This window comes from Loxodonta africana, chromosome X (assembly GCF_030014295.1).
Source record: "Loxodonta africana isolate mLoxAfr1 chromosome X, mLoxAfr1.hap2, whole genome shotgun sequence".
Lineage (NCBI taxonomy): Eukaryota > Metazoa > Chordata > Mammalia > Proboscidea > Elephantidae > Loxodonta > Loxodonta africana.
This window is the reverse complement of record NC_087369.1, coordinates 162,703,938-162,728,071: the sequence shown is the minus strand read 5'-3', so window position 1 is coordinate 162,728,071 and position 24,134 is coordinate 162,703,938. Positions and strand designations below refer to the sequence as shown.

At 42.7% G+C, this 24,134-nt stretch overlaps 1 protein-coding gene across 1 annotated transcript; it reads right to left on the bottom strand.

The window, feature by feature from the left end:
• Positions 1–16,667: 16,667 nt before the first annotated feature.
• Positions 16,668–17,760, bottom strand: HAPSTR2 (HUWE1 associated protein modifying stress responses 2). Its single transcript, XM_064278134.1, has one exon. It carries the CDS (start codon positions 17,758–17,760, stop codon positions 16,930–16,932), a length of 831 nt encoding a protein of 276 aa, XP_064134204.1. The 3' UTR covers positions 16,668–16,929.
• Positions 17,761–24,134: the final 6,374 nt, after the last annotated feature.

Genomic DNA, 24,134 nt, shown 5'->3' with positions numbered 1-24,134 from the left:
ACAAGGGTGTTAAGGATAATGAAGTCTACGAAAATAAAAAAATTTGTTCTTGTGACTAAAATTTTACTGAGTGCACACATAACTTGAAATGCATATGCTGACAGAAATCAAATACAGCAAAAAACCTGGACATCAGATTTCATTACATTAGTAATAAATAAATCTCTCCTATATTAAAATTGTTTTTCAAATACTTAAAATTTAACAAAATCCACTGTACTGGCAAATACAAGAGAATCCTCCCAAAATCAGCTAGCATTACATGAGAATCTTTTGTCTTGGGAAATGGTTTCCCTTTATTGTTCCAAGTTGTGTTAATCTCTTAACCACCCGTTTTTCATTTGAAGTTGTGTATGTGTGTGTGTGTGTGTGTGCATACATGCACACAATATATCCACACAGCGACAAATGCCCACATACCTGATACAAACAAGAGGGCAGGTGCTTGACCAGCCTGTCTTCCTTCTCTTATTAATATAACTACTAATCACACACTAGAGTCCTATAATCTTGAACTCGGAAAAACAAAATATATTCATCAACATCTGAAAAGTAACCCCCAAGAAATGCATTCCAAAATTCTTTAAAATAAACAAATTAAGAGTCGAAGAATGGGAATTCAAGGAGATTTAAATTTGAATTAGCTTAACTACTTTTGACAAGTTTACACATGAAAGACACCAAGATTGTATATACTACTTGCTGCTTTAAGAAGTTTCATTCTGTCTGTCTATATAAAAAGTTTCAGCCAAAGTTAAATCAATCTCCTCTACTGATTTTCAACATTAGACAAATACCCAGCCTTTTTTCTTCTTTCTCTCTCTTTTCTCTTTCTTTCTTTCTTTTTTTTTGAACTCTGCTTTCAGCCTGACTTTTTCCCCAATTGAAATTCAGGCCCTCAATGGTTGGTTTTTCTTGGTTCTAAATGTTGATAAAAAAGGGTTTTCTCCACTCCCTCAATTTGATGTGACAGGCTTCTGACATGAATAATGGAAGCATTTCTTTCACAGGCAAATCAACTTAATTTAGCAAGCCTTTATACTCTCAGTGGGCAAGCCACAATCCCTGAGATTCCATGAGAGCCTTTAAGTTAGATGAAATCTTTAGAATTTGCAGAAAATGTATAAAGTAAACAACACTTATTTTGTCACAATACTTGAATAACTTTTATGCAGGAGTTACAGATGAATATATTACTTCCTAATCAGATCTTGATTTACAAGCAATTTGTGATGAACCCTCCAAGCTCAAGGGAAACCGGACCCCAGTCAGAAAAATAAGGGATGGCTCCACACAAGTAAATTTTAAAGCCTGCACACTAAAATCACAAAGCAAACACCACCTCCTCAGAAAACAGAAAAAATAAAAATCAAGGCACATATACCCTGTAGGGTTCTGTGCAGCGCGTGACACGACAACACCAGAGAAGAACTATTTTAAACGATCCTTTTAAGCCACATCTTGGATAACTGAAAGGGCAGCATTTCCTAGCCATCAGATTAAAAGAAATAGATCCTAGAGTCATTTCCACTTCCAAATTCAGGGCACAGTTATTCCCCCCGGGAACATTTCAGAACAGAAGGAAGACATGTTAATAATGCATTAGTGAAAGAGCGATGGGCTTTAAAAGAATAAAACTAGGACATATGTCTTCTGGGTTGGCCATTGAGGGATGGTTCAAAAATGACCACCACCAGACTTGGCGTACAGCAGGTTTTGCATGAAAACAGTCTCTAACAGAATATGGTGGTTGGCACTTGCCTTCTGGCCTTTTTTTATCACTTATATAAGGCAAAGCATGGAAGAAAGGAAAGAGTACAGGACTGTGAGAGACCTGCTCTTGAGACCTGCTCCAGACTCAGCCAGAAAACTCCCCACGTGACCTGAGACAAGTTCCTTCCCCTCTCTGGGCCTCAGGGTCCTCTCCTATTCAATGAGATGGTGGAACTAAATGATCTCTAAGGATCTTTCCAACTGTAAACTCGAAAACCAAACCTGTCACTGTCGAGTCGATTCCGACCCATTCCAAGGCCTGGTAACAAAGGCCCAGGTGAGTAAAAGCACTGAAGTGTTACCTGTAATGCATAAATCTTAAAGAAAACTTACAACTCGGGGACTGGGGGTTGAATCGGATTAGCAGATCAACCCTGAGCTTCCTCGAGCAGCTTTCCATAACTTACTCTTTCCAAACATATAAACAATGAGCTTGCATCTGCAAAGGAAAACCCCAGCAACTGAGAGCTTCTTGGAGCAAAAACAGTTCTTTTTCTCCTAAACTGTTTTTCTTATCATCAACTTCTGAGAATATTTATAAAATGGGAAATGACAATCAAGAAGAGAATTTTGCCTACATGCACACTTTATTTTCTAGTACTCCTAACTTGTTCCAACTTTCAGCATACAAAGAAAAATATAACTTGGTCCCAATAATGTGCTCTTTCAATAAAGACAGCTTCTCTTTCACTGTTATTTAAATTTTATGAAGACATATTCAAGAACAATATGACTGGCTTTTTAACATCTGACTTTTCACATGATATTTCAATCTCAATTTACATGTTAAGGTTGTGGGATTCGTAAACCAGGAGGTAACTGTTCCAGGGAAAAAAAATAATGCTTGAAATGTCAAATAATAAACCCTTAAGTACGGAAAGTTGTTTTCACATATTGTCTCAGCCAGTAAAGAAGGGTGTTGTTTTTAAACCCACACCCTACCCATCTTTAAACCCCGCTCTTCGCTCTCTCTCTCATAATTAGCTAATCAGCCAATTAGAGGCTCCAACAATTACAAATGTCAGGGAAGGGAGAAAGGAAAGAAAAATAAGGAACCAGTCAAGGTAGAACAAAATCCTTTTACTTTAAAGGGTGTCCACCATTTACCCTTAAAGAATTCTACCCCACCTTGACGGGTTTGCTATTCCTAGTCTCAACCCCTCCCACCTTCCTTTCCTATTATAATTGTTAGGTCAGTTAATTGGCTGCTTAAGGATGCCCCGGCATTTTTATTAACTGGCAATTAGGGTCAGACCGGAGGCATATGGAATCCCCTCTGATCAGGGGTGTCACTTGAGTTACAAAGATTAATAAAGTCCGATGAGTTTTAAGGTCTGGTTTGCTTAAGTTAAGCTTCTTGTGTGGATATTTTAGCATCTCGCCTATAGTTCGGATATCTTAGTTGCTTTCAAACCAAACTGCATTCATTCGAGAGCAGCAGTCATTTAATCTCCAAACAGGAAAAAAAAATTACATCTGGGAATACTGGATAATCACAAGCCCTAGCGGTGCTTCCATCTGCCATAATAATAATTCTTATATTCACAACACTCTTACTTCCTTTCTCTCCAGTCCATTCCAATAGAAGGGCCAAGCCCCCCATTCAAAAAGCCCACAGGAGTATGATGTATGACATGTCCTAATTCCCTTGGCCTAGTTAAATCCTCCCACAGTCTCTTTCCATAACTTCTCAAAGACAAGTTAGCACTTACATGAAGATTCATTATACAAGGTCTCCATCTATGAGCAAGACAAATGCTCCCCTGCAATCCAAAAACAGTTTGTGTTGTCATAAGAAAATGTATGCTTGTATTAAAGCCACGGCCCACTGAGGCAGAACTGGCCACCTCAGTAATAACATGGATAAGCTCCTGCTGAATAGGAAACAATGACTACATATGGTGGTACAGGGGGACCCAGAAAAAGTGCTGGAGGTAGTATAACCCATTGCTGTCGAGTCGATTCGGACTCACAGGGACCCTATAGGATAGAGCAGAACTGCACCACAGGGTTTCCAAGGAGCACCTGGTAGATTCAAACTGCCAACCTTTTGGTTAGTAGCCAACTCTTAACCACCACACCACCAGGGCTCCAAACTAAAACAGCAGGCAAACCCAGGAGCTATGGCTCAGATGTGGCTTAAGTCAAATTCACAAGCACTTAAAGTGTGACCTCGTGTCACTCAGCCTATGTGAGCCTTGGTTTCCTCATCTGTAAAATGAGGATAACAGAGCCCATCTCATAGGCTTAGTGGGAGGATCACGAGATCATGCATGCAAGGCATCTGTCTCTGTGCTTGGCAATAGTAAGTGCTCAAGAAACAACAGCTATTACCGACATGACTGTCTTTCCTCACTCAATTTACTGGCTGATTGAGTGAACTGACAGGCTCAAAGGCATGCTTGCAGTTTTGTGGCTACAGTTTGAGCATTTTGGGAAAACCCAAATGATAGATTAGACAGCACACAATCCCAGTGCATGTAGGGTGGAACGAGTTTGATCTCAGTGAACCCACCCACTACCCACTGCCATCAAGTCAATTCTGACTCATAGCGACCCTGTAGGACAGAGTAGAACTGCCAGTGAACCCAGGGTGGGGGAAATGTAAAGTTCTAACTCTGGCCCTGGGTAGCGCAAATGGCTTAGCACTCAGGTGCTAACCAAAGGGCCGAGAAACCATCTAGAGGCTTCTCAGAGGAAAGGCCTGGAGAACCACTGAAAGATCACAGCCATTGAAACCCCCATGAAGTGTAGTTCTACTCTGAAACACAAGGGGTCATCATGAGTCAAGAGCAACAGGTTTTTGTTTGTTTGTTTGTTTTAACCCTGGCCCTGGACTCGAGGTCTAAGGCAAGTTGACGCTGCTGAGGCCTGCCAGTTAGTCACAAAACCTGCTGTACCTTTGTTGGGTGGCACATGGAGAATTACACCAGGTGACTTAGTATCCCATGGGCATAGAGGTTAACAGCATGAACTTTGGAGCCTGACGGCTTTGGTTTTAATCTCTGCTCTTAATAGCTATTTGATCTTAGGCAGTGTATTGAACCTCTCTGTGCCTCAACGTCTTCATCTATAAAATAGGACAGTAATAGGTCTTGATTTATAATCCATGTTGTGAAAATTGAATACATTAATATTCGTAAAGCTCTTAGAAAAATGTCTGGCAAATGTGAGTGTTATCTAAGTATTTGTTCATTAAATAAGTAAAACTAGCAATGTACTAGTGGCATTCATTTTGTCCTCATGTCACTGGCATCTTGCCCTCCAAATGGCACATGTTCAGGAGACATGTACCAGCCTTGCAAGATGGCCATGAGATGACCAAAGGCCAGAAAGGGAAGACCATGAGGGAGCCAGGAGTCCAAAAGCCTGCACCGTACCTCGCTTTTCTGGTTTGCTGCTCTACTACCCCAAATGACGCGGTGACATATGGGCTTCCAAAACCTTTATTAGCCCTTTAACTGGAGAGAAAAAGAGCAAGAAGCAGATCTAGAACTGAACAAAGGTAGCGAAGTCTCTTCAAACCTTAATTCTCTCATAACTCCCACTCCTCGTCTCCTTTCCCCTTCAGTTCAGAAGTTGCTCTCTCCTTCCCTCCAACACGCAAGCCTTAATCCCCCTCCTTTAAAAAAAATCCAAGTAGAAACACAGAACAGTTCGGGTTGGAAGGTCTATCCCCAAGTCCTAGGCCCTCATTTGATAGATGAGGTCACAGGGCCCATGGTGGAGAAGTGACTGGAGTTAAATGATCCTATTTTTTCCAATCTCTTCAGATTCACTATCAAGTTGCATTTAGAGAAGAACAACGGCCTGCTCTCATCCCAACATTTGCCATTTGGATTCTTTGCAGACTGGCATGCCTTCTAAGAGTTCAAGCCAAACGCCACTTCATGAGTTCTGATGTGCTGTTTCCATGGGGCATTCCAATGTAAATCGAGTGTCTTGGTCATAACATCTTGGTCTTGTTCTTCCCCTAGGTTTGCATCGCTAATATATGCAAGTGCCATATAGTCCAAGGGCATCTGGGGGGTAAAACTACATAGGAAAAGTTGCCCTTTCACCGTTCTGTTTTCTCTATGGCAGTTTAGTTACTATGGCAAGTTTCCCCAAAGTAGTATTTTTACTCCAACTGTGAACCTGAAGGATTGAAAATCACACGACCAACAAATAGGTAGCTTGGAAGCAAAGAGAAGGTAGAATTTAGAGATAAAAAAGGAAGAGATTGCTGAGTCCAGGCCTACCCTAAAGTCCAGAGGCAGACAAGTCACACAGCTAGTCAGGGCCAGAACAAGGTCAAGAACCAAGGTCTTAACGCACAAGTGTGCTTTACATGAAATTCTTTCAACAATAAATACACAGCATGAAATGGAGATCAACTGTGTTATTCCAAAGTATGTTCTCGGGACTTATTCTAACTTAAATTCACAGCAAACACAGAGGGTCTTCTTTTCATGAGCAGAAAAATGCTATACTTTCAGTTAAAACCATTCCAGGAATTCTGAGTATAAGAGACAGACGTTGCTAGGGAAGGCTAATAATAGGATGAAATGGTACTCAAACCCTCTATGTGTCAGAATAGAAACTCTCTAGAAATATTTACTCAGCACTCTACCTTTTATCATTTGATAATGCTTGATTGTATTAAATTAAGAGTAGGGATCTTTTAGAGAGCCCTACTGAATTTTGAGAAATCCAATCACATAGCATTTTTATAGTACATTTCTTCCCTTAGTTTTCTCAGTTACCTACTGATCTTTATTTGCCAACGAAAACCATACATTAACATTGCAGCTTGGGAGAAAATAAATAACATTTCTAGCTACGTTATAGGTCAATGGTTAATGCAGCCAAAGTTTCATTTTTCTCCCATTAAAATTGCTTATTTGCCTCATCTCAGTGTATATCAAATGGTAATAAGATACGGAATACATAAGGTTGTGACCCATGCCAGCAGGTTTTGCTGTTTCTAGGGTTTTCTTGTTAATTGGTTGTACTGTGTGTCAGATCCGATTCTTCCATGCCATTGTTAAGGCTGATGATTCTTCAGAACACCTTTGAAAAGAGAACTAGGACTTTCACCAAACCAAGAAACTAGAAGCAAAATTTCTTAAGGGCAGAACAATGGCTTGTACTTTTATGGTTTGGAAAATAAAATGTATCCATTCTGTGAAACTTATTGGGTATGAAAAAGAGCGTTTTACCAAGAAAAAAGAAGAAAGCCCACTCAAGTTGAAATTCTGCACTAAATTTCAGAGGTTTCAGGTTAGAACACATTTCTGGAAACAGAAAACTGACTAATATGAAGAAATTCCTCTTGCCAACTTCAAGTAATGAGCTGCCCTGTGGAGCTAGCTATGTATACCTTCCTTCACCTACTAAATGTCCTCCCTAGCTGTTGGGTGTGAGATTCTGTTCTGTAAATAAAAGTACATGCTAACCTCTCCAGGGGAATTCAAATCTTGAACCAACGGGGAAATTATTTTGCAATGTAAAGAATCCCTCCCTAATTTATCTGTTGTTAGTGGCTACATTTTTGGTTATTAAATTTCTTAACAAAGAGATAGCCTGAATAGCCTTATCTTTCAGCACTTGAGAGAGGAATTGGGAGAAAGAAAAAAGCAAGGGAAGGACACTGGCGGGGAAGTCAGAAAACCAGGGTTGAATCCAACTCTACTACTGACTAGCCAAAGACAATGGGCAAGTCAGTACATCTCTCTGGGCCTCCGTTTCTCTATCTGTAAAACCGTCAGATAAAGAAACTGTGAGAATGAAATATGATCATTGATGTGAACACACTTGGTTATCTGTAAAATGCTAGACAAATAGGTTGATAATAATAATTAAAGCAATAATTTATATGCCCCACAATCGCCCCTCCAAACCCAACAATGGAAATAATAGTATCTCCATAACAGGAAAGTCCCACATCAAAGAACAGAATTTTAATCAAATAGCCTATGGTTGGAGCCCTGGCTTGAAAAGGAAAAGAATGTAGTCAGGTAACATCAGAAAAGCCACGTTAGATTGGAACTAACGTAGCCTGTGAGGAGTCTTTGACCATGGCACCAAGCTGCATGTTGTGGGAATGGAAAATAGTTCCACTTCAGGCTAACTCAGTGCAGAAAATGTATGGAGAAAATCCCCCACCCATCAGGCAACTTAAACTCTTTTAGGATTTATTTTCAGTACAATACATTGAGGGTAACTGTCTTGATTAACTGATTTGAAAAATACTGATCCTTTAGGGCCCAGTTCAGTTACATCTTCCATAAGCAGCCCCTGAATCCCTTCAAATGAAATGAATCTCTCCCTAGTCAATGTTCCAAATACCAGTGGTCACGGGGTGTGCCTGTAGTATAGCACTCATTCATCCTTAGCTTATCTTAGAGGGGTGTGTGTGCATGTATGCTGCCTCCCTCATAACAGCTTAAGCTCCTTGAGGGCAGGAACCAAGTCTTGGCCATCACTACAGCCATGACAGCATCTGGAACACTGCCTTAGAGGTACGTAGTGTAGGTACAGCTGCAGTGGCTCAATAAACACTGCTGACCGACAGGGAATGAGAACCATACATTGATCGTGAAGGGAAGTATTTCCTTTTCCTGAGCCCTAAACATATCTTCTTCGGGCTTTAAGGAGTCCCTCTCCTTATCGAAGTCTGTAATTTAGGGAATAAGTCCACAGAGTAACAGCTGACTAGAGGCATATTTTTGAAATCACCATTCCTGAGGCTGCGTGGCTGAGGATCTCAGATTGGACGAGAGGGGAGTCCCTTTCTGGACATACAGCAATGCTCTTAAATCCCTCGAGGGAGATCAGTGTGCTTCAGTTACCACAAGCCTCCATCCCAAGTGGAGGCTAGATCCATCTAAGACGATGCTTTCCAGTACAGGAGCCACAGGCCACATGTGCCTATTGAGCACTTGAAAAGTGCTGAGCCTGAATCAAGATGTGCTGTCAGCGTAAATTATACAGCAGATTCCAAAGACTTAGTACAAAGGAAGAAAGAATATAAAATATCTTAATAATTTTGATATTGATTGCATGTCCGAATGATAACATTTGGGACACATTGAGTTAAATAAAATATATCATCAAAATTAATTTCATAATGGAGCCTCAGAGTGTTGCTAGATAAAGGACCAAGACAGCACTGTATCCACCCAAATTTAAAATTTCTCATCCATGAAGATCTGGACTCCAACGGATAAGCCACAGCTACCACCTGAAATTGGAGTATTAAAAAGAGACTCAGAAATGGGAAGAACTGATTTTTAAGCTAAGGAAATATAAATACTGAAAGAGCAGTCCTGTTCAATTGCATACAACTCCACTTAAAACATGAGAAGCCAAAAGCAGTATCAGTGCAACTATTCAGTTAATTCAGTGAAATATAAAAACATTCAAGGCAGGCATCGGGCACTGTGAAGACATATCAATCTTATTTTCAACAGGTTGTGTGTGGGCATCCTCTAGACACATAGTCTGTGGCTATTGCCTTAAAAGGGGCAGAAATTCCATCAGATATAATTAAGTAGAGATGGTCACAGTGACCCAGTGTTCAAACTAGTCCCATATCAGGATGCTCTTAGACTGGGTTGTTTCGAATGAGCCCTGAATCTATTTATGTATTTTCCTAGTCTTCTTTATCACCTCCTTGTGTACCACCGAGCAGTTTTTGAGGAGACAAGCCACTATTGCAATGTTGTCAAGGCCCTTCTCGTTTTCTAGTTCAAACCCTTGTTCATGCTGTTTGCTAAGTACTTGTTCCCTGTGACAGCTTTCAGCTAAACAGAATGCACTGAATGCTGCATTCCAAACCACTCTGTCCTGCTGGGCTCCAAGTGAAACAAGCTCTTCAAACTCCATCATGTGAACTTTTCACAAGGAACAATCTCCCTCAGACAATTCCATTCAGAGATACTAGCCGTGAAACTGGGACTCGGGGAAGAGGTGACATCACAGGCTTCCCCCTCTGGCCAGGGTCATGACCACCAAGGTTGTATTTAAGAGGCTCCCACGTGGTTTGGCACATGATTTTCTTGATGATCTAACACTTCCCCCTACTTTCCCATAAGCTTCCAACTTAAGATATTTACACTTACACACAAAATTGAGTACTGGTGTCAAGAAAGGCTGGGATTTCAAGAAGAATGAGAAACTTGTAGCCTGGGTCTTTATTAGGGGTAGGAGGGTAAAGATAGGACAGTCTGTATAATACATGCCATAGGTGGGGGGGATTTTTCGACACCATGTTAGGAAATCTAGAAACAAAAAAGTATTACACCCAACCAGAAGACTAGAAAAGTTTTTAAAAAAAGAGAGTGAAAAAAAAAATAGAAAAGAAAAAAGTGAGGAAAAGTTAAGGGAATTAGATTTTCTTTTTTAAGTGTCTGAAGCCAAGGCTTGGAAAGGAGGCTTTGGAGAACTTAGGGGCCTGTCCCCCTGTGATGGACAGCCAGCCAGCTTGTGTGCAGTCAGGCTCCCAACACGAGAGCAGCACAACCAGCTGCCTTCTGAGGCCTCCGGGTTGTGTTCAGAAAGACCTGCCTGGCAGCTCCTGAGGAAGGCTTTGAACTCTCATAAAAGGCCTTTAAGATAAGGAGAGTTGTTCATGAATCCAAGGTGGTGTCTATCCCAGTTTTGACCAAAGTTGGAGCACAGAGACTCTGGCTTCCCAAGTCCCCTTTCAGTCCAATGAGTCTATGAACTCTTCTTCCTGTGTACCGTCCTCTTGCTTCTCTTATTCCTTTTGAAAAAGAAAAATGCCCCAATGAGGGGGCATGTGATTCTTATGTGCCCCTTATCATTGTCAGTTTTTGTCAAGTCGATTCTGACACATGGCAACTCTGTGTATGTCAGAGAAGAACTATGCTCCAACAGGGCTTTCAATGGATGATTTTTTGGATGTACATTGCCAGGCCTTTCTTCCGAAGCGCCTCTGGGTAGACTTGAACCTCCAACCTTTTGGTTGGCAGCTTAGCACCCAGAGACTCCAATACACCCCTTCAGCATTCAGAATTTTTTGTTCTTTAATTCTTGATGTGCTGATGAAGATGGAACCAAAAGAGCAAGGGAAGACTGCTCTGTGCGGGAACAGTCCCATCCTACTGTGGCCATGCCATTCTCACTGGCAAGTCTCCTGGCTTGGGGCTGTTTCACCATGGAGGTCCTTGTTTCAAGGTGCTCAGCCAGTCATACACTAGACTGTCAAAATGAGAATATCACAGAGAGAAGGTAAGTACTACTACTACCTACTGAATTACATCACAGGTCAAAAAGTGCCAGAGCCTGCAGGAACCGAGAAGAGCATCTAACACAACTGCCAACTTTATTTCGGACCAAGCAAAAGGGAGACCAGAAAAAAAAGGAAACCAAAGTCTCACAGAAGAAACCAGTCTACGGAGTTAATATCCTACACGAAACATGGGCCTCTGCCAAGACCAGAAGAACTAGATGGTGACTGGCTACCACTACGGACCATTCTGATCAGGGCCACAACGGATGGACCCTGACAGGATAGGAGAAAAATGTGGAACAGAACTCAAATTCTTACAAAGTCCAGATTTACTGACCAGTTCAGACTGGAAGACTCCCTGAGACTATCGCCCTGAGATACTCTTCAAACTTTGAACCTAAACTATCCCGAGGTCACCTTACAGTGAAATAACAGATTGGCCCACAAAATAAAGGATATTACCCATAAGTATGGTGCTCCAGTAAAAAGCCATCTCTATGGGACCAAAAAGTCAACAATCACTCTAAAATAAAGATGAGAAGATAAAGGGGCAGGGAAACGAGAGTACCGGAAATGGAACAATCAGAATGCAATTAAAGAGAATATGGACACATTGTGAAAAAGGTTACTAATGTCATCGAACAATTTGTATAGAAATTGTCAAATGGGAATCTAATTTTCTGTGTCGACTTTCACCAAAAACACAATATTATTTAAAAAATAATAGTAATAAATAAAAGAGGCCAGAAAAGAAACTGACTGGCCCAAGGTCAGTTATTGGGAGAGTCAAGGCTTCACCTTGGGTCTCGTGTGCTTGTCACTAATGCCTGAGACACTGCCATATCATATTTACAAATGGGAAAGAATGTTAGTCACTCATTATACACTACGCTTCTTTGGGGAAGTGTGTTTACTGCTTCATAGAATAAAACTGCTCCTCCGAAGTTTTGTTTTGAGCTTTCTGTCCCATAGTATAATTTTATGACAATAACTTTTTCATGAAAGTACGAGGGGGGAGTTGTTGCTTAATGGGTACAGAGTTTCTGTTTGGGGTGATGAAAAAGTTTTGGAAATAGATGCTAGTGACAGTTACACAACATTGTGAAGGTAATCAGTGTCACCGAATGACATGCACACTGAATGTTAAAATGACAAATTGTATATTATATATACACATATATACATGTATGTATGTATATATGGCCGCAATACAAATACAAAAACTAAATACACACAAAAACCCCATAAAAGTATAGCATAAGATTGAATATTTTTTTTCAACCTACACATGACATGCTGGAGAGTCTTACACACCTCCCTAGGGAACTGAGGCCCTTGGGATGAGAACTCCTGATTTAAAGTCTAGAGGGGCAGACCAAGATGCAAACTGATAGCCACAGTGAGAAGTGTGACAGAGGTAAGATCAAGGTGGGAACTTTTGTGGGAGGCATTTAACCCCAACTCGGAGGGGTAAGGAAGATATCCTAAAACATGTAAGGCCTGAGGTGAGATTTGAAGGCTGAGTAGTGGTTAAAAATCAGTTAGCAGCTCAACACATGGCAACCCCATGTGTGTCACAGTAGAACTGTGCTCCACAGGGTTTTCAACAGCTGATTTTTTGGTAAATCGCCTGGTCTTTCCTCAAGATGCCGCTGGGTGGACTCGAACCATCAACCTTTTGGTTAGCAGCTGTGTTAAGCGTTTACACCATCCAGGGATGTGCAGAAGGAGTTAATCAGGCAAAGAGAGTTAGGGCAGGGCATTCCAGACCAAGAGAGCAACAGGGGGAAAGGGCCCAGAGGCAAGAGACGATAGAAGGCTCAGGAAAATTCAAGTGGTCCAGTTTGGCTGGAGACTAGAGTGCAGTGGTGGTGGCAAGGGGCGACGAGTGTTCCCTGTACGCACAACTCCACCAGCTTCCCCAAATACACACAACATAGTAAAAAGGGTATGCTTGCCATGTCAGAGTGGCTTCACAATACAAGTTCCCCAGCCCCACCTGACCATCAATATATTAACTAAAAGTCATACACAATATAACTAAAGGAGGTACAGTGAAGGGAGCAACGGAGTGGAACCTGGAACGGGGTACTAGTTTGACCCATAAGTCACTGTGGCCTTCCCAGGTGAGGTCAGTTGCTCCATTTGTAAAATGAATAGTTGACCCTGCCCAGGACGATCTTTATTTAAGGTCCTGTTTAGCTCTGAATTGGGGAAGAATCCCACCACGACTGTTGTTAGTTGCTGTTGAGTCCATTCCGACTCATGGTGATTCCATACAGACCCCACGTGTGCACAGTAGAACATAGGATTTTCAAGGCTGTGACCTTTTGGGAGATCGCCAGACCTTTCTTCTGAGGCACCTCTGGGTGGGTTTGAACCACCAACCTTTATTAACATATTTTTGCCTCTGCTCCTCGAAGAAAGTGTATGAAATATGCAAAGTGATAATACAGATAATATCTCTAAGTGAAATTCACTTTCAGCCTGCACAGAAGTTCACCAACAATGATAAATTTTAAATGAATTCCTTGATTCAGTCACATATCTCACAATTAACTCCTGGAGGCAGGAGAAGGGAAGTATCCAGACTTTACTGTGCATCAGAATCGCCAAGGCCACCTCCTGGGTAGCTTCCAGGCCCTCCCCTGGAGGTTTTAATTCAGTTGGTGGGCAGGTTCTGAAGTTACTAGCTTCATAAGCTTCTCAGGAGATTCTGATGAAAGGTAGGCATGGAATTGACCATACTTGGCAAAAAGTTGACTCTAAGAGTTAGGAATAAAGGTAAAGGGGGTGGGGAATAATCTAGAAATTAGGGCACAGGCTTCAGGTGCCTTTCCGGGGCAGGAAGTAAACAGACGGAGTCCCTGGGTGGTGCAAATGGCTAATGCGCTCAGCTGCTAACTGAAAGGCTGGAGGTTTGAGTCCACCAGGGGTGCCTCCAAAGAAAGGCCTGGCAACCTACTTCTGAAAAACCATCCACTGAAAACCCTATGGAGCACAGTTCTACTCTGACAGAAGTGGGGTCGCCATGCAACGGAGTTGGCTCGATGACAACCGGTTGAGTAAACAGAGAAAGGAGGAAGGGGTATGGGTCCACTTGGGTCTGGATAGGGTACGTACTCATCCACTCACTTCTCGACTATTATTGAGCACCTGTATGGGTCAGGCACTGTGCTGGGCACTGGGGATTACAGAAGTAATCAAGACAAGACAGATGAGGCCCCTGCTCTCACACTGACAGGCCGTCTTTCAACTCTCCCTACCCGCCTGTTAAAATTACTGTGGTTGTTCAGTCAGTCCTGTAGGCCCGGATGCTGATGAGTCGGATGGACAAGGGGACTCAAGTACAAGGAGCAGAAAGAACCATCGAAAGCAGAGCTGCTTCGTTTCTTCAAGACTAGCCCTATAAGAGATTGGAAGTGAGGGCTGTTTCTCAACCTTCAGGAAGGACCCCAGAGCACACACTGGAGGTGCTTCCAACCTTGTGTGGTGGGGTGAGGTGTGGGAGGGTGGGGATGAGCAAAGGCTTCCCAGAGAACTCCCCATCAAGGTAACGCCTCCCCAAGTTGGGTTAACCTAACGGCAACATCCCCAGTAAGAAGCACCCTATGGTGATACCCCAGGCAGGCCCTGCTCCCAGGGTCTCACAGCTGGGCAGCTGGGCAGCTGGGCAGCCTACACACCCCTGCCCCAGGCCAGTTGTCCTCAAGCAAGCACAGATTGGGTGGTGTCATCCCCTGGCCCAGGACGGAATCTACAAGACTGGGTCAGGTACTAGAGACCTTATATAGGAGGCCCCTACCTCCTCTACCCAGCCCCTGTACCCCTGAACCTACTCTACTGCTTCTAAAACATTGCTAGATGTCCTTCCCTGCTGGAATCCCTTGCGCTCTCCCTTCGTACCCATCTTCCGGACCCAGATCAAATATCAGCTCCTGTGGAAGCTGTGTCTCTCAGCAAGGGCCTCTGCCTTCTGAATTCTTCGGCACAGCCCTTGGGTGCCTCTCCAGCAGTTAGAAGTGCTTGCTTGGCTACATATTTACCTTTGATGCCAGGATAAGCTTTCTGAGGATAAGGACTGTTTTTATACTTTTCTGGATCCCTCCTCAGGTCCCAGCACAGTGCCTCCATAAATATTCGTGGAGCGCTTCAGTAGCAAGATTTTATTCTATCAAAGAATTCACTTTATATTATTGTATGATTTTAATGCATTGGTCCATTACAAATCTACTCCAATGAATGAAACAGAAACAACACTGTGATATAAACACTGGTTTTAGGAGACCCAGGGAAGATGCAGGCATTTTAACTTCCACCCACTGTTTCCCGAATCTCAACCCACACATGCTCCACCCCATCCCTATTCAGAAGGTCTTTGCCCTTTTACGTGTCCTAAGGATCTGCAGCTCCAAATTCTTTCCACCCTCACCCTCCTCTCTATATTATTTCAAGCCAGATGAGGTAGATATTTCATTACTCCTGGTTGCAAAGTTCATCCCCCAGGCAACATCAGGGACTCCGAGGCTGCCCTAGTATCCAGAGTGGTGATCCTGGGTACTTAAGAGCTAAACACACTTGTAAATCAATACAAGATCAGGGATAAACAGTCAAGTTTCAATTATATAACAGTAGTTTACAAGCTCAAACACAGAGATTCTACTTTCTGATTTCTGAAATTAATCTACTTTGCTGCTGTTTCTAAAATATGATCGTTTTTAATGTTTCACTGGTTTTTATTTATAGAGAAGGGAGAACATTTATTGAGTACCTTTAGTTGCCAAGCCCTGTGCTATACACCTGAAATATGTACTTCATCTAATCCGCACCAGGGCCTTAGGGGTCACATAGTTCCATTTTACAGATGAAAAACCAGAGGCCAACAGACATTAAGTGACTTGCTCAAAACCATGCCGAGACTTCGTGGAGCTAGGATTCTACCCCTGGTCCTTTTAATACAAAGCCCATGCTCCTTTAGTTATACCCTGCTGTACCGTTAAACAACACCCATAAGTTCATTTTAACTACTTGGTCTTCCACGGTGGAACAGAGATCACCAAAAGGATGTGACTTCAGCAAAAGGCATTTTTCCATTCCTACGAAAAAGGAGCTCCACTGGCCCACCAAAGATAACAACTTATTTTATCAGGATCTCAATTGTTGGTTTAGTTTTCCTTAAAAAGGGCATCGAATTGACTCAATACTGAGTATTATCCGCCCAGCCGTCAGAACTCCTTTTTACAACCATCACACGATCACCAAAATCATCAACTATTTTTCAAAATAAAAAATGCAGTCTAATACGTATTACTTGCACAGTTTCTTTCTAGAAATTGGTGCCTGGTACAGCGGAGCGAAAATAGAAGACTTCAGATTTCACGAAGACGTCAAGTCTTATATTTTGATACGATGTAAGTGAACTAGCAAAACGTGATAAAATAAACCACCAAACCAGCAAGAAAGGATAAGATTATCTTACAGCCAAGTAAACAACCGCTACTTCTGTCCCCCTTCAAGAATTTTAAATACGGTCACATTTATTCATTCAACAAACATTTATTGAGCGCCAGCAACGGTGCTAGGTGCTAAGGAATGTAACTTGAACAAGATAAACCAGGCTCACGCCTTGACTGGATACTTCTTAAAATGATCTTGCTAACTACTATATGATATTTGATGTTCTCTGCTAGGATTATATTTTTCACAAAGAGTCAAGTGAGGCCTCTTCTGGAACACTTTCAAAGTTCTTTGACGGAAAAACTGATAGAAATCTCTGTTTAACTTAGAGGAGGAAGAGAGATGGTCTCGAGTACCCTTTCGACAAGCAAGTTGAAGGTCAAGTTAGCTCTCAAGCAATATGGCGGCCGGCGACCATGGCGGCGGTTTGCGCCATTTAGCGGTTTAGACCATGCAGCGGTTTAGACCATTCGGTTGCGCTTGTGGGTTGGAGAATCTGTGATGCCATCGCCGCACTGGGCCGAGGGGCGCTTACGGGTTCCAGCACTGTCCAGATGGAGGGCCAGTTCTTCCGAATCGAAGGGGTTCAAGTTGTCCTCAGAGAAGCTACTTTTTCGGCGCGCCCCACTGGCCACGCCGCCGTCATGTGGCGGAGAGCCGGGCGCGCCAGACCGCACGCTGATGTTCGCCATGGCCCCGCTGAGGCCGTGCAGGGCGATGGCCTCGTGGAAAGGCTGCAGATCCACGTCCACCGACGAGCCGGCCTCGGTGGCCCCCGCCTGGCTGGCCGCCCCGGCGGGCGGTTTCGGGGGTGTCCTGGGGGTCCCCGGCGGTGGCGGGGCGGGAGGCCCTTTGCCACACAGGAAACTGATCAGGTCTTCCCGGCGAATGATGCTTCGGCCTTTTTGCACCCACTCCAGCACGTCTCGGACGCGCCGCTGGCAGCCCACCTGGACGCCCAGGTCAAAACTTCGTTGGTGGGCATCCCCACTCTCTTTGTAGAGGCTGGTCACGGCCACGGCCGCGTTCTGGAAGGGGTCCCACAAGGACAGTCCTGGCTGTTGGCACCCGGAATCTTTGTAGAGCTGGGCCACGGCGGTGGCTGAGATCTGGAAGAGGTGCCACAGCCGCTGCTGCTGGTTCCTCAGCCCCGTCGTCTCGGCGGCCGCCTCCTCCTGCAGCTCGGCCGGCGGCTGCTCGCCCTCCTCGGCCTCGGCCAGGCGCTGGCGCTCCCCCTTAGAATGCCGGTGCTCGGCGCCCTCGGCCTCGCCCTCCTGCGGCGGCGCCTCCATCCTCCGCCGCCGCCTGCACCGCCGCCTCACCTCAGGCTGCGCGCCCCTCCTCCGGCTCCGCGGCCCTCCTCCTCCGCGCGCGCCGGCGGCGGGCGGGCGGGCGCCGGGGCCCCGAGGCCAGCAGCTGCGGCGCGCGCCGCCTGCCGGTGCTCGCCCCGCCCCGCCCGCCGCCGGCCGGGCCACGCCGCTGACAGGACCCGCCGCCGCGCCGCGGTCCCCTTCCGGCCCGCGCCGCCCCGCCGCGCCCCGCCCGCGCCAGCCGAGCGCTGCCTCCGCGCCGCGCTGCCTACCGCTGGGCCCCTTTTCACATTTGGGGGACTTGTCCGCCTCATCCAATGAGCTGATCAAATTTTACATCCTCTGTTGCCAGAGAGGATTATGGGGCAACTTACATGGTGTCGATCACATCCAGGGCGCCGATCGGGGAGGGTGGAACGAGCGCGGCCCCCGTGACTAGGCAGGTAGGCTGGACCCCGCATTGCCCTCGACACAGTAGATGCCCAGGAGGAGTGTCTTCCATGGACCGAAGCAGTATTTTGTAGAGGGGAAAAAGAAAAAAAAAAAATCACGACAGGCAAAGCCCTTCCCCCTTCCCAGGCCTCAGTTTCCCCCAGCGCTCCGTGAGGGAGTTGGACTAGGTGTCCCGGAAGCACTTCTGTCGTGATTTTACTTGGGAACTTTCCCGTTGTCCCTGCAAAGCACCTCTTCGGGGCTATTTGCATATTCAAAATTCTAAGAGCACAGTCAGAAATGGCATTGATTGTTTTCCCCACTATTCTTGAAAGTTTTTTTTTTTTTTGGTCATAAAACAAATGGGGGGGAGGGTTTTCTGTGTGGTCGACTCTCAACTATTGAAAATTCCAAGATGAAGAAGAGAAGAGAAAAATGAAAACTCAACAAAATTTCCTGCTCTATTTTTAGTGTGAGATTTAGCTCATTTTAGGAAAGAAAGAAAAGCTTACCTAATTTCCAACACCCTAAAAATTTTAGCTAGTTAAAACATCATAATATTACAAAAATAAATGAAAACGGTATACGATACTGATATCTTTTCCTTGGGCTCAGTAGCAACCGACTTGTAATGATGTAATTCCTTTTCCATGCAAACAATCCCAGAACAAACTGTTTAAGAGAGGAAAAATGATCGCTGATCTAAGAATAACATCAAAAACGGGAGGTACTAACACCTAGTCATTTTTTAAATGTAGGAAAGAAAGAATTTCACAATTTTTGTTGTAGAATATTTGCTAAGTCTCCAGAAAGCCTTACAAAGAAAAAAGAAGCTAAATTTTCTAGGAAAAGGTTTAATAATTCCCAGATATGAAAATTAATACATGAAATTATCTAGCCATTAAGCTTTGCCATCTTCCTTAAAAGAAATACATGGTTCTAAGATAAATTTAAAAGAGAAGAAGAGGGAATTGTGTCCTTTCTCTGCAAACCAGGCTTTTTCACGATTCATTAAACCCTTTTTCCATATGTGTAATTGGACTCTTCTCATTTACATAAACGAGAGATGAGGCAAAAGACCTAAGATCAACCCGAAAGGAGAGAGATGTTTCTTATTCTTCTGTGTTAAAAAATAATTGTAGAAGAAAATTCCAAGAAGGCAGAGTGCACACACACACACGCACGCACGCACGCGTGCGCACGTACACACACACACACACACGCAGCAGCTCTGAAATATTGCATGGTCCTGGAGTTAGCAGGTTTGCCAGTGCTTTCATCGTAGCCCGGCACACTGTGCCTCACCGTTATTATCACAGGCACATGTTTTTATTTTATTTTCTCTAATTAAAAAGCTTGGACTGAAATGACTGACAGTAGGACACCATATCCTACTTTCTCTCCTCATTGTCCATTGGGTTAAAAACCAAGAAGAAAGGCTGCACTGTTTTTAAAGAGCATAACCCTCTGCTTGGGCTTGAGTTGTCTGGCTGGGGTCCTCCATTCAGCTGGTTTCAGCACCTGATTAATTAGTTAATTAGTACTTAGAGCTGACTAGCCCCGCTCGGCCGGCAATTTTCATGCCCTGCATGGTGAAATGTTGAATCCAGCATTGAAATTTCTGTGTCGTACACCCTAATTATTATCACCCCACTACTTTTAAAACCATTGCACCAAATTATTATTATAGACAGAGCCAGACAACTGTGTGGGAATATGTTCTTTCTGAGAAATAATGGTAGACTTAATCAATATTTTTCACTGTTGCCCTTAACACATTTAAATAAAACAATTCAACGGGAAAAATTCTAATTCAATTAGCCTCTAACTCTTTTCACTGAGATAATGATTGTATATGGGAGAAATGTTAGAAAAATCACATAAAAAATGTTTAATGTTTTAGCAGTTCCCCAGATGGCAAATAGTATGTTTACAAGAGATCCTATCTGAGATTAGCTCTGTTCCCATGTAAGTCTGAGATGTTAAGAATAAAAAAGAATGGAAAATAAAAACATGGCCAAAATTTTAAAAAATAAAATAAAGAAGAAAGAGCCATAGACAAGATCTAAGGAAATGATGCTATGTGGGGGGCTTTTGGTGTTTAAAAAAAATTGGCAAGGTTTAGGAATGAGTTTTCTATAGGAAAAATATCCCTTGGCTGCTGCCCCATTCTTCCATAAATTTGATGTCATGGCTAAGGTTAAATATCAGCTTGGGAAAAGATGGTTGCAGAAAATAAGTTAGGACACAAACTTAGTGCAGTCTGATTTTTGGCATTTTTCAATGTACCATTTAGGAGAAGGGCCCTGGTGTGTCACTGATTTCCAATATTATTGGTAGCAATTTTCACCTGAAAACAATCCTTGTATATCAGTACTGGATTGTCTGTAATTGTAAGAGCTAAATGGTACACAAAACTGGATACACAACCACACAGACCAGTAAATGGGTCAGACTGAAAGCAAAAGTAAACACCAACCTTAGGAAATGAAAGAAGTTAAAAGATAAGTGTTAAGGACCTTATTCTTTTTGGAGAATAAAACAAGATTTAGTAGCTTTCCACTTAATTTAAATGAAAAGAATCACTACCTTACATATTGCAGTGATAGTGTAATGGGGAAAGAAAACAAAAAAGTCTTTGTACAAATGACACCTCCTATAGTTGTTGTGAAGAAACTTTTCCCCTTGGTATCTGCTAACAAATTCTAATTAATGCTGCACATTCCTTTACTGAAATCATTTAATGCGTAACAAGGGGGGAAAAAGAAATGCTGAATGCTCGTGATTGCCCTGTTAGAATTATGGGAGTGAAAGCCTGGGGCCCCAAACTTACTGTCTATTAAAGCCAAGCTTTGAAAAAGAAATGCAACCTACAAAAGCTGTCAATCTCCCTTGCCCCTAAAGCCTGGGTTCACATGGATTCAAGTGACAGCCCTCCTCCCCCATGCACAATACATCAATCTGTCTCTCCCACAAGCACCCACAGCCCATTGTGCTGGCCGCAGGTGCCTATTATGGCACCCATGGCTGCCTCCCACAGCTCCGCCCCTGAGAAACAGGAACTGCAGACAATGGAGCCCTGTGGGAAGACAGAGGTGGGTGTTGGGAGGGATAACAGACAGATGGTAAAGGGTATAGGGTAGTAAGGTAGTTTCAAAACAAATGTCAAACATTCAAAATTATTGCTTTCCCGTGCCCTCTCCCCCCAATTGCCTATGCTTCTTCAATCACCATCTGCCATAATTCCAAAAACACTTACCTGTTATGACAAATGCTCGCTCCGCTTTTTAGGTAGTGATGGAGGGGATGACTTTCAATAGTTTACTCCTCCTATTTAACCTCTAGGTTTCTCAAGGTCACAGACTGAGGCGTTTTCCTTGTTATACCAATAAAACATACAGGGGGAAAAAAAAAAGGAAGGAATATTTGTAAATATCAGGAGTTTGTTTTCTGCAGAGTTTGTGATTTCCTTTCAGGGTTGGTTTGGGGCTTCTTCAGGGGGCAAGAATTATAAAACACTAGTTACTTTGAGTAATATATTTGTGAAATCAAAATACTAAAAGACTTCTTACTAATGTCATACCATACAGGTGGAACTTCTTACACTATTTCTTTTCCGGTAAGGAGTCATGAAAACGGAGACAAGTTGGATTTAATAATAAAAGTACTGAAGCTCGCTGACTCGTGAACAAAATAAGTAAAATTGTAAAAACTAACTAAATACAATTCGTATCAGTTCTATTATCAGAAGAAGTACATTTTTCAACATTTTATAAAGTGTCATTTGTGGCGTTTTTATCTTCTGAGTTCTGGACTGATTAAGAAGCAAAAATGAAAGAATAAAAAGATATGGCAAAAACACATATATTGGTTCAAATAATTTGATTTACTTACTTTTGCCCCTGCGTGGTCATCTCAGTATACGACCTGTTTCCATTTCCAAGGTAGTTCATCATAAGTTAAAACCAAACAATAATTTCATCATGGCTACTACTACCTATCTCAAACAAAAAGGGACCAAGAAAAACTGGCACAACTTTAAGTCATGGTCAAGACAACTGGTGACTTGTTGGGATGGGGGTTCCCCCAGAATAATGCCAGGGACTAAAACCAGCCAGTTTTCCTGAAGCAAACAAAAGGGTCTTGGTTTGCTGTCAAAAACCACAAACTGGGTTTTAACTAGGGACTGTCAGAGATCCAAGTAAGCTCCTGGCGAGGGAAAGCTTAATTAGGAGAGTTGGTTTGGGTTTTTAAATTACACAAGAAAAACAATCAATAGGATATGAAAGCATACGGTAGTCTAATGTAGCACAAAATTCACTTCCATTCGTGTGTGTGTGTGTGTGTGTGTGTGTGTGTGTGTGTGTAGCAGTTTCATCAACAATTTAAATTTGGATTTTGAACATTGTTTTTGTGGCTGTTAATAGGACATGTTTCTTTTGTTTCTTCTTGTGTATCCTTGAAATTTTTATGTTTTTTATGTATTGATCACCAAGTACATGTGTTTGTGAAATCAAGTACACATGTTCCCCTCTTTTTTATATAAATGCTAGCAAACTACCTGCACTTTTACTTATCACCTGATAGATTTTGGAGATCAGTCCATATCAGACTATCACGTGCTACTAGGCATATTTCTCGTATGTGAATAGATTGGAATCATATTTGGTATCTGTAAAATTTAAGGCAAGTTCAATAATGAAAAAATATATCATGCCAATATTTACCAAGATGAGCAAGTCATTTGTAGGCTACTCTTATTTCTACTAACAGCCGTCACTTAATTGTAAATGCTCCAAAGTTAGGCTAACTCCCAATTACCTGTTTTAATGGGAGCCAGAGAGAACATGGCAGAGAAAGTCACAGATAACCTATAGATAAGACCTTTGTTAGAGATGCTTACACGGGAACACTTTTAATATTTTTGTGTTGGTAGAATTTGTATGTTGTTTCTATGGCATCCAAACCATTCAGGGTTCAAAAGAAATCCCTGAGGCTTCCCACTTGATCCATGGTCCATTATTCATACTTCTGGTATCTTACAAAAATAACCCGGCATTATTGATTTAATTGATTAAAAGATGCCCGATTTTAGATGCAAATTTAGTTCATAAAACACAGTCCTTTTACCTGGCTCCAACACCAAGTTCTCTTTTACTCACAGATGTTTTCTATAGAGATACTGAATCTACTCATTTTAAAATGAATATAGTTTGTTGGTTAAAAGCCAAGATTTTATTGTCAGAAAAACCTGGGTTCTAATCCTGACTCTGGCACTTGAAAGTGATATGATTTAACCTCTCTGATACTCAGTTTTCCCATCTCTAAAATGGAAACGATAATAATACTTCCTCATAGGTTTGTTTTAAAGATTAAATGAGACCCTGTAGTTACCCTTAACACAATGCCTAGAATATAGTAATTCCTCAGTAAAGAGTACCAAGTCAGCACAACTTGACCAAAGCATAGTCATAAAGGCTTCATAGACACATCCAAACTCCCTGAGGGAATGAGTTACTAGGTCGAAGACTGGGTACCATGGTCTCAGGGAACATCTATCTCAATTGGCATAACATAGTTTATAAAGAAAATATTCTACACCCTACTTTGGTGAGTAGCATCTGGGGTCTTAAAAGATTGTGAGCGGCCATCTAAGGTACTCTACTGGTTTCACCCCGCCTGGAGCAACGGAGAATGGAGAAAACCGAAGATGCCAGGGAAAGATTAGTCCAAAGGACTAATGGACCACAACTACCATAGCCTCCACCAGACTGAGTCCAGCACAACTAGATGGTGCCCAGCTACTACCACCAACTGCTCTGACACGGGTCACAATAAAAGGTCCTGGACACAGCTAGAGAAAAACGTATAACAAAACTCTAACTCACAAGAAGAGGCCAGACTTACTCGTCTGACAGAGACTG

What these genes read in the sequence shown, in the direction of transcription:
- HAPSTR2 (XM_064278134.1), bottom strand. Translation starts at nt 17,760, where the DNA reads ATGGAGGCGCCGCCGCAGGAGGGCGAGGCCGAGGGCGCCGAGCACCGG.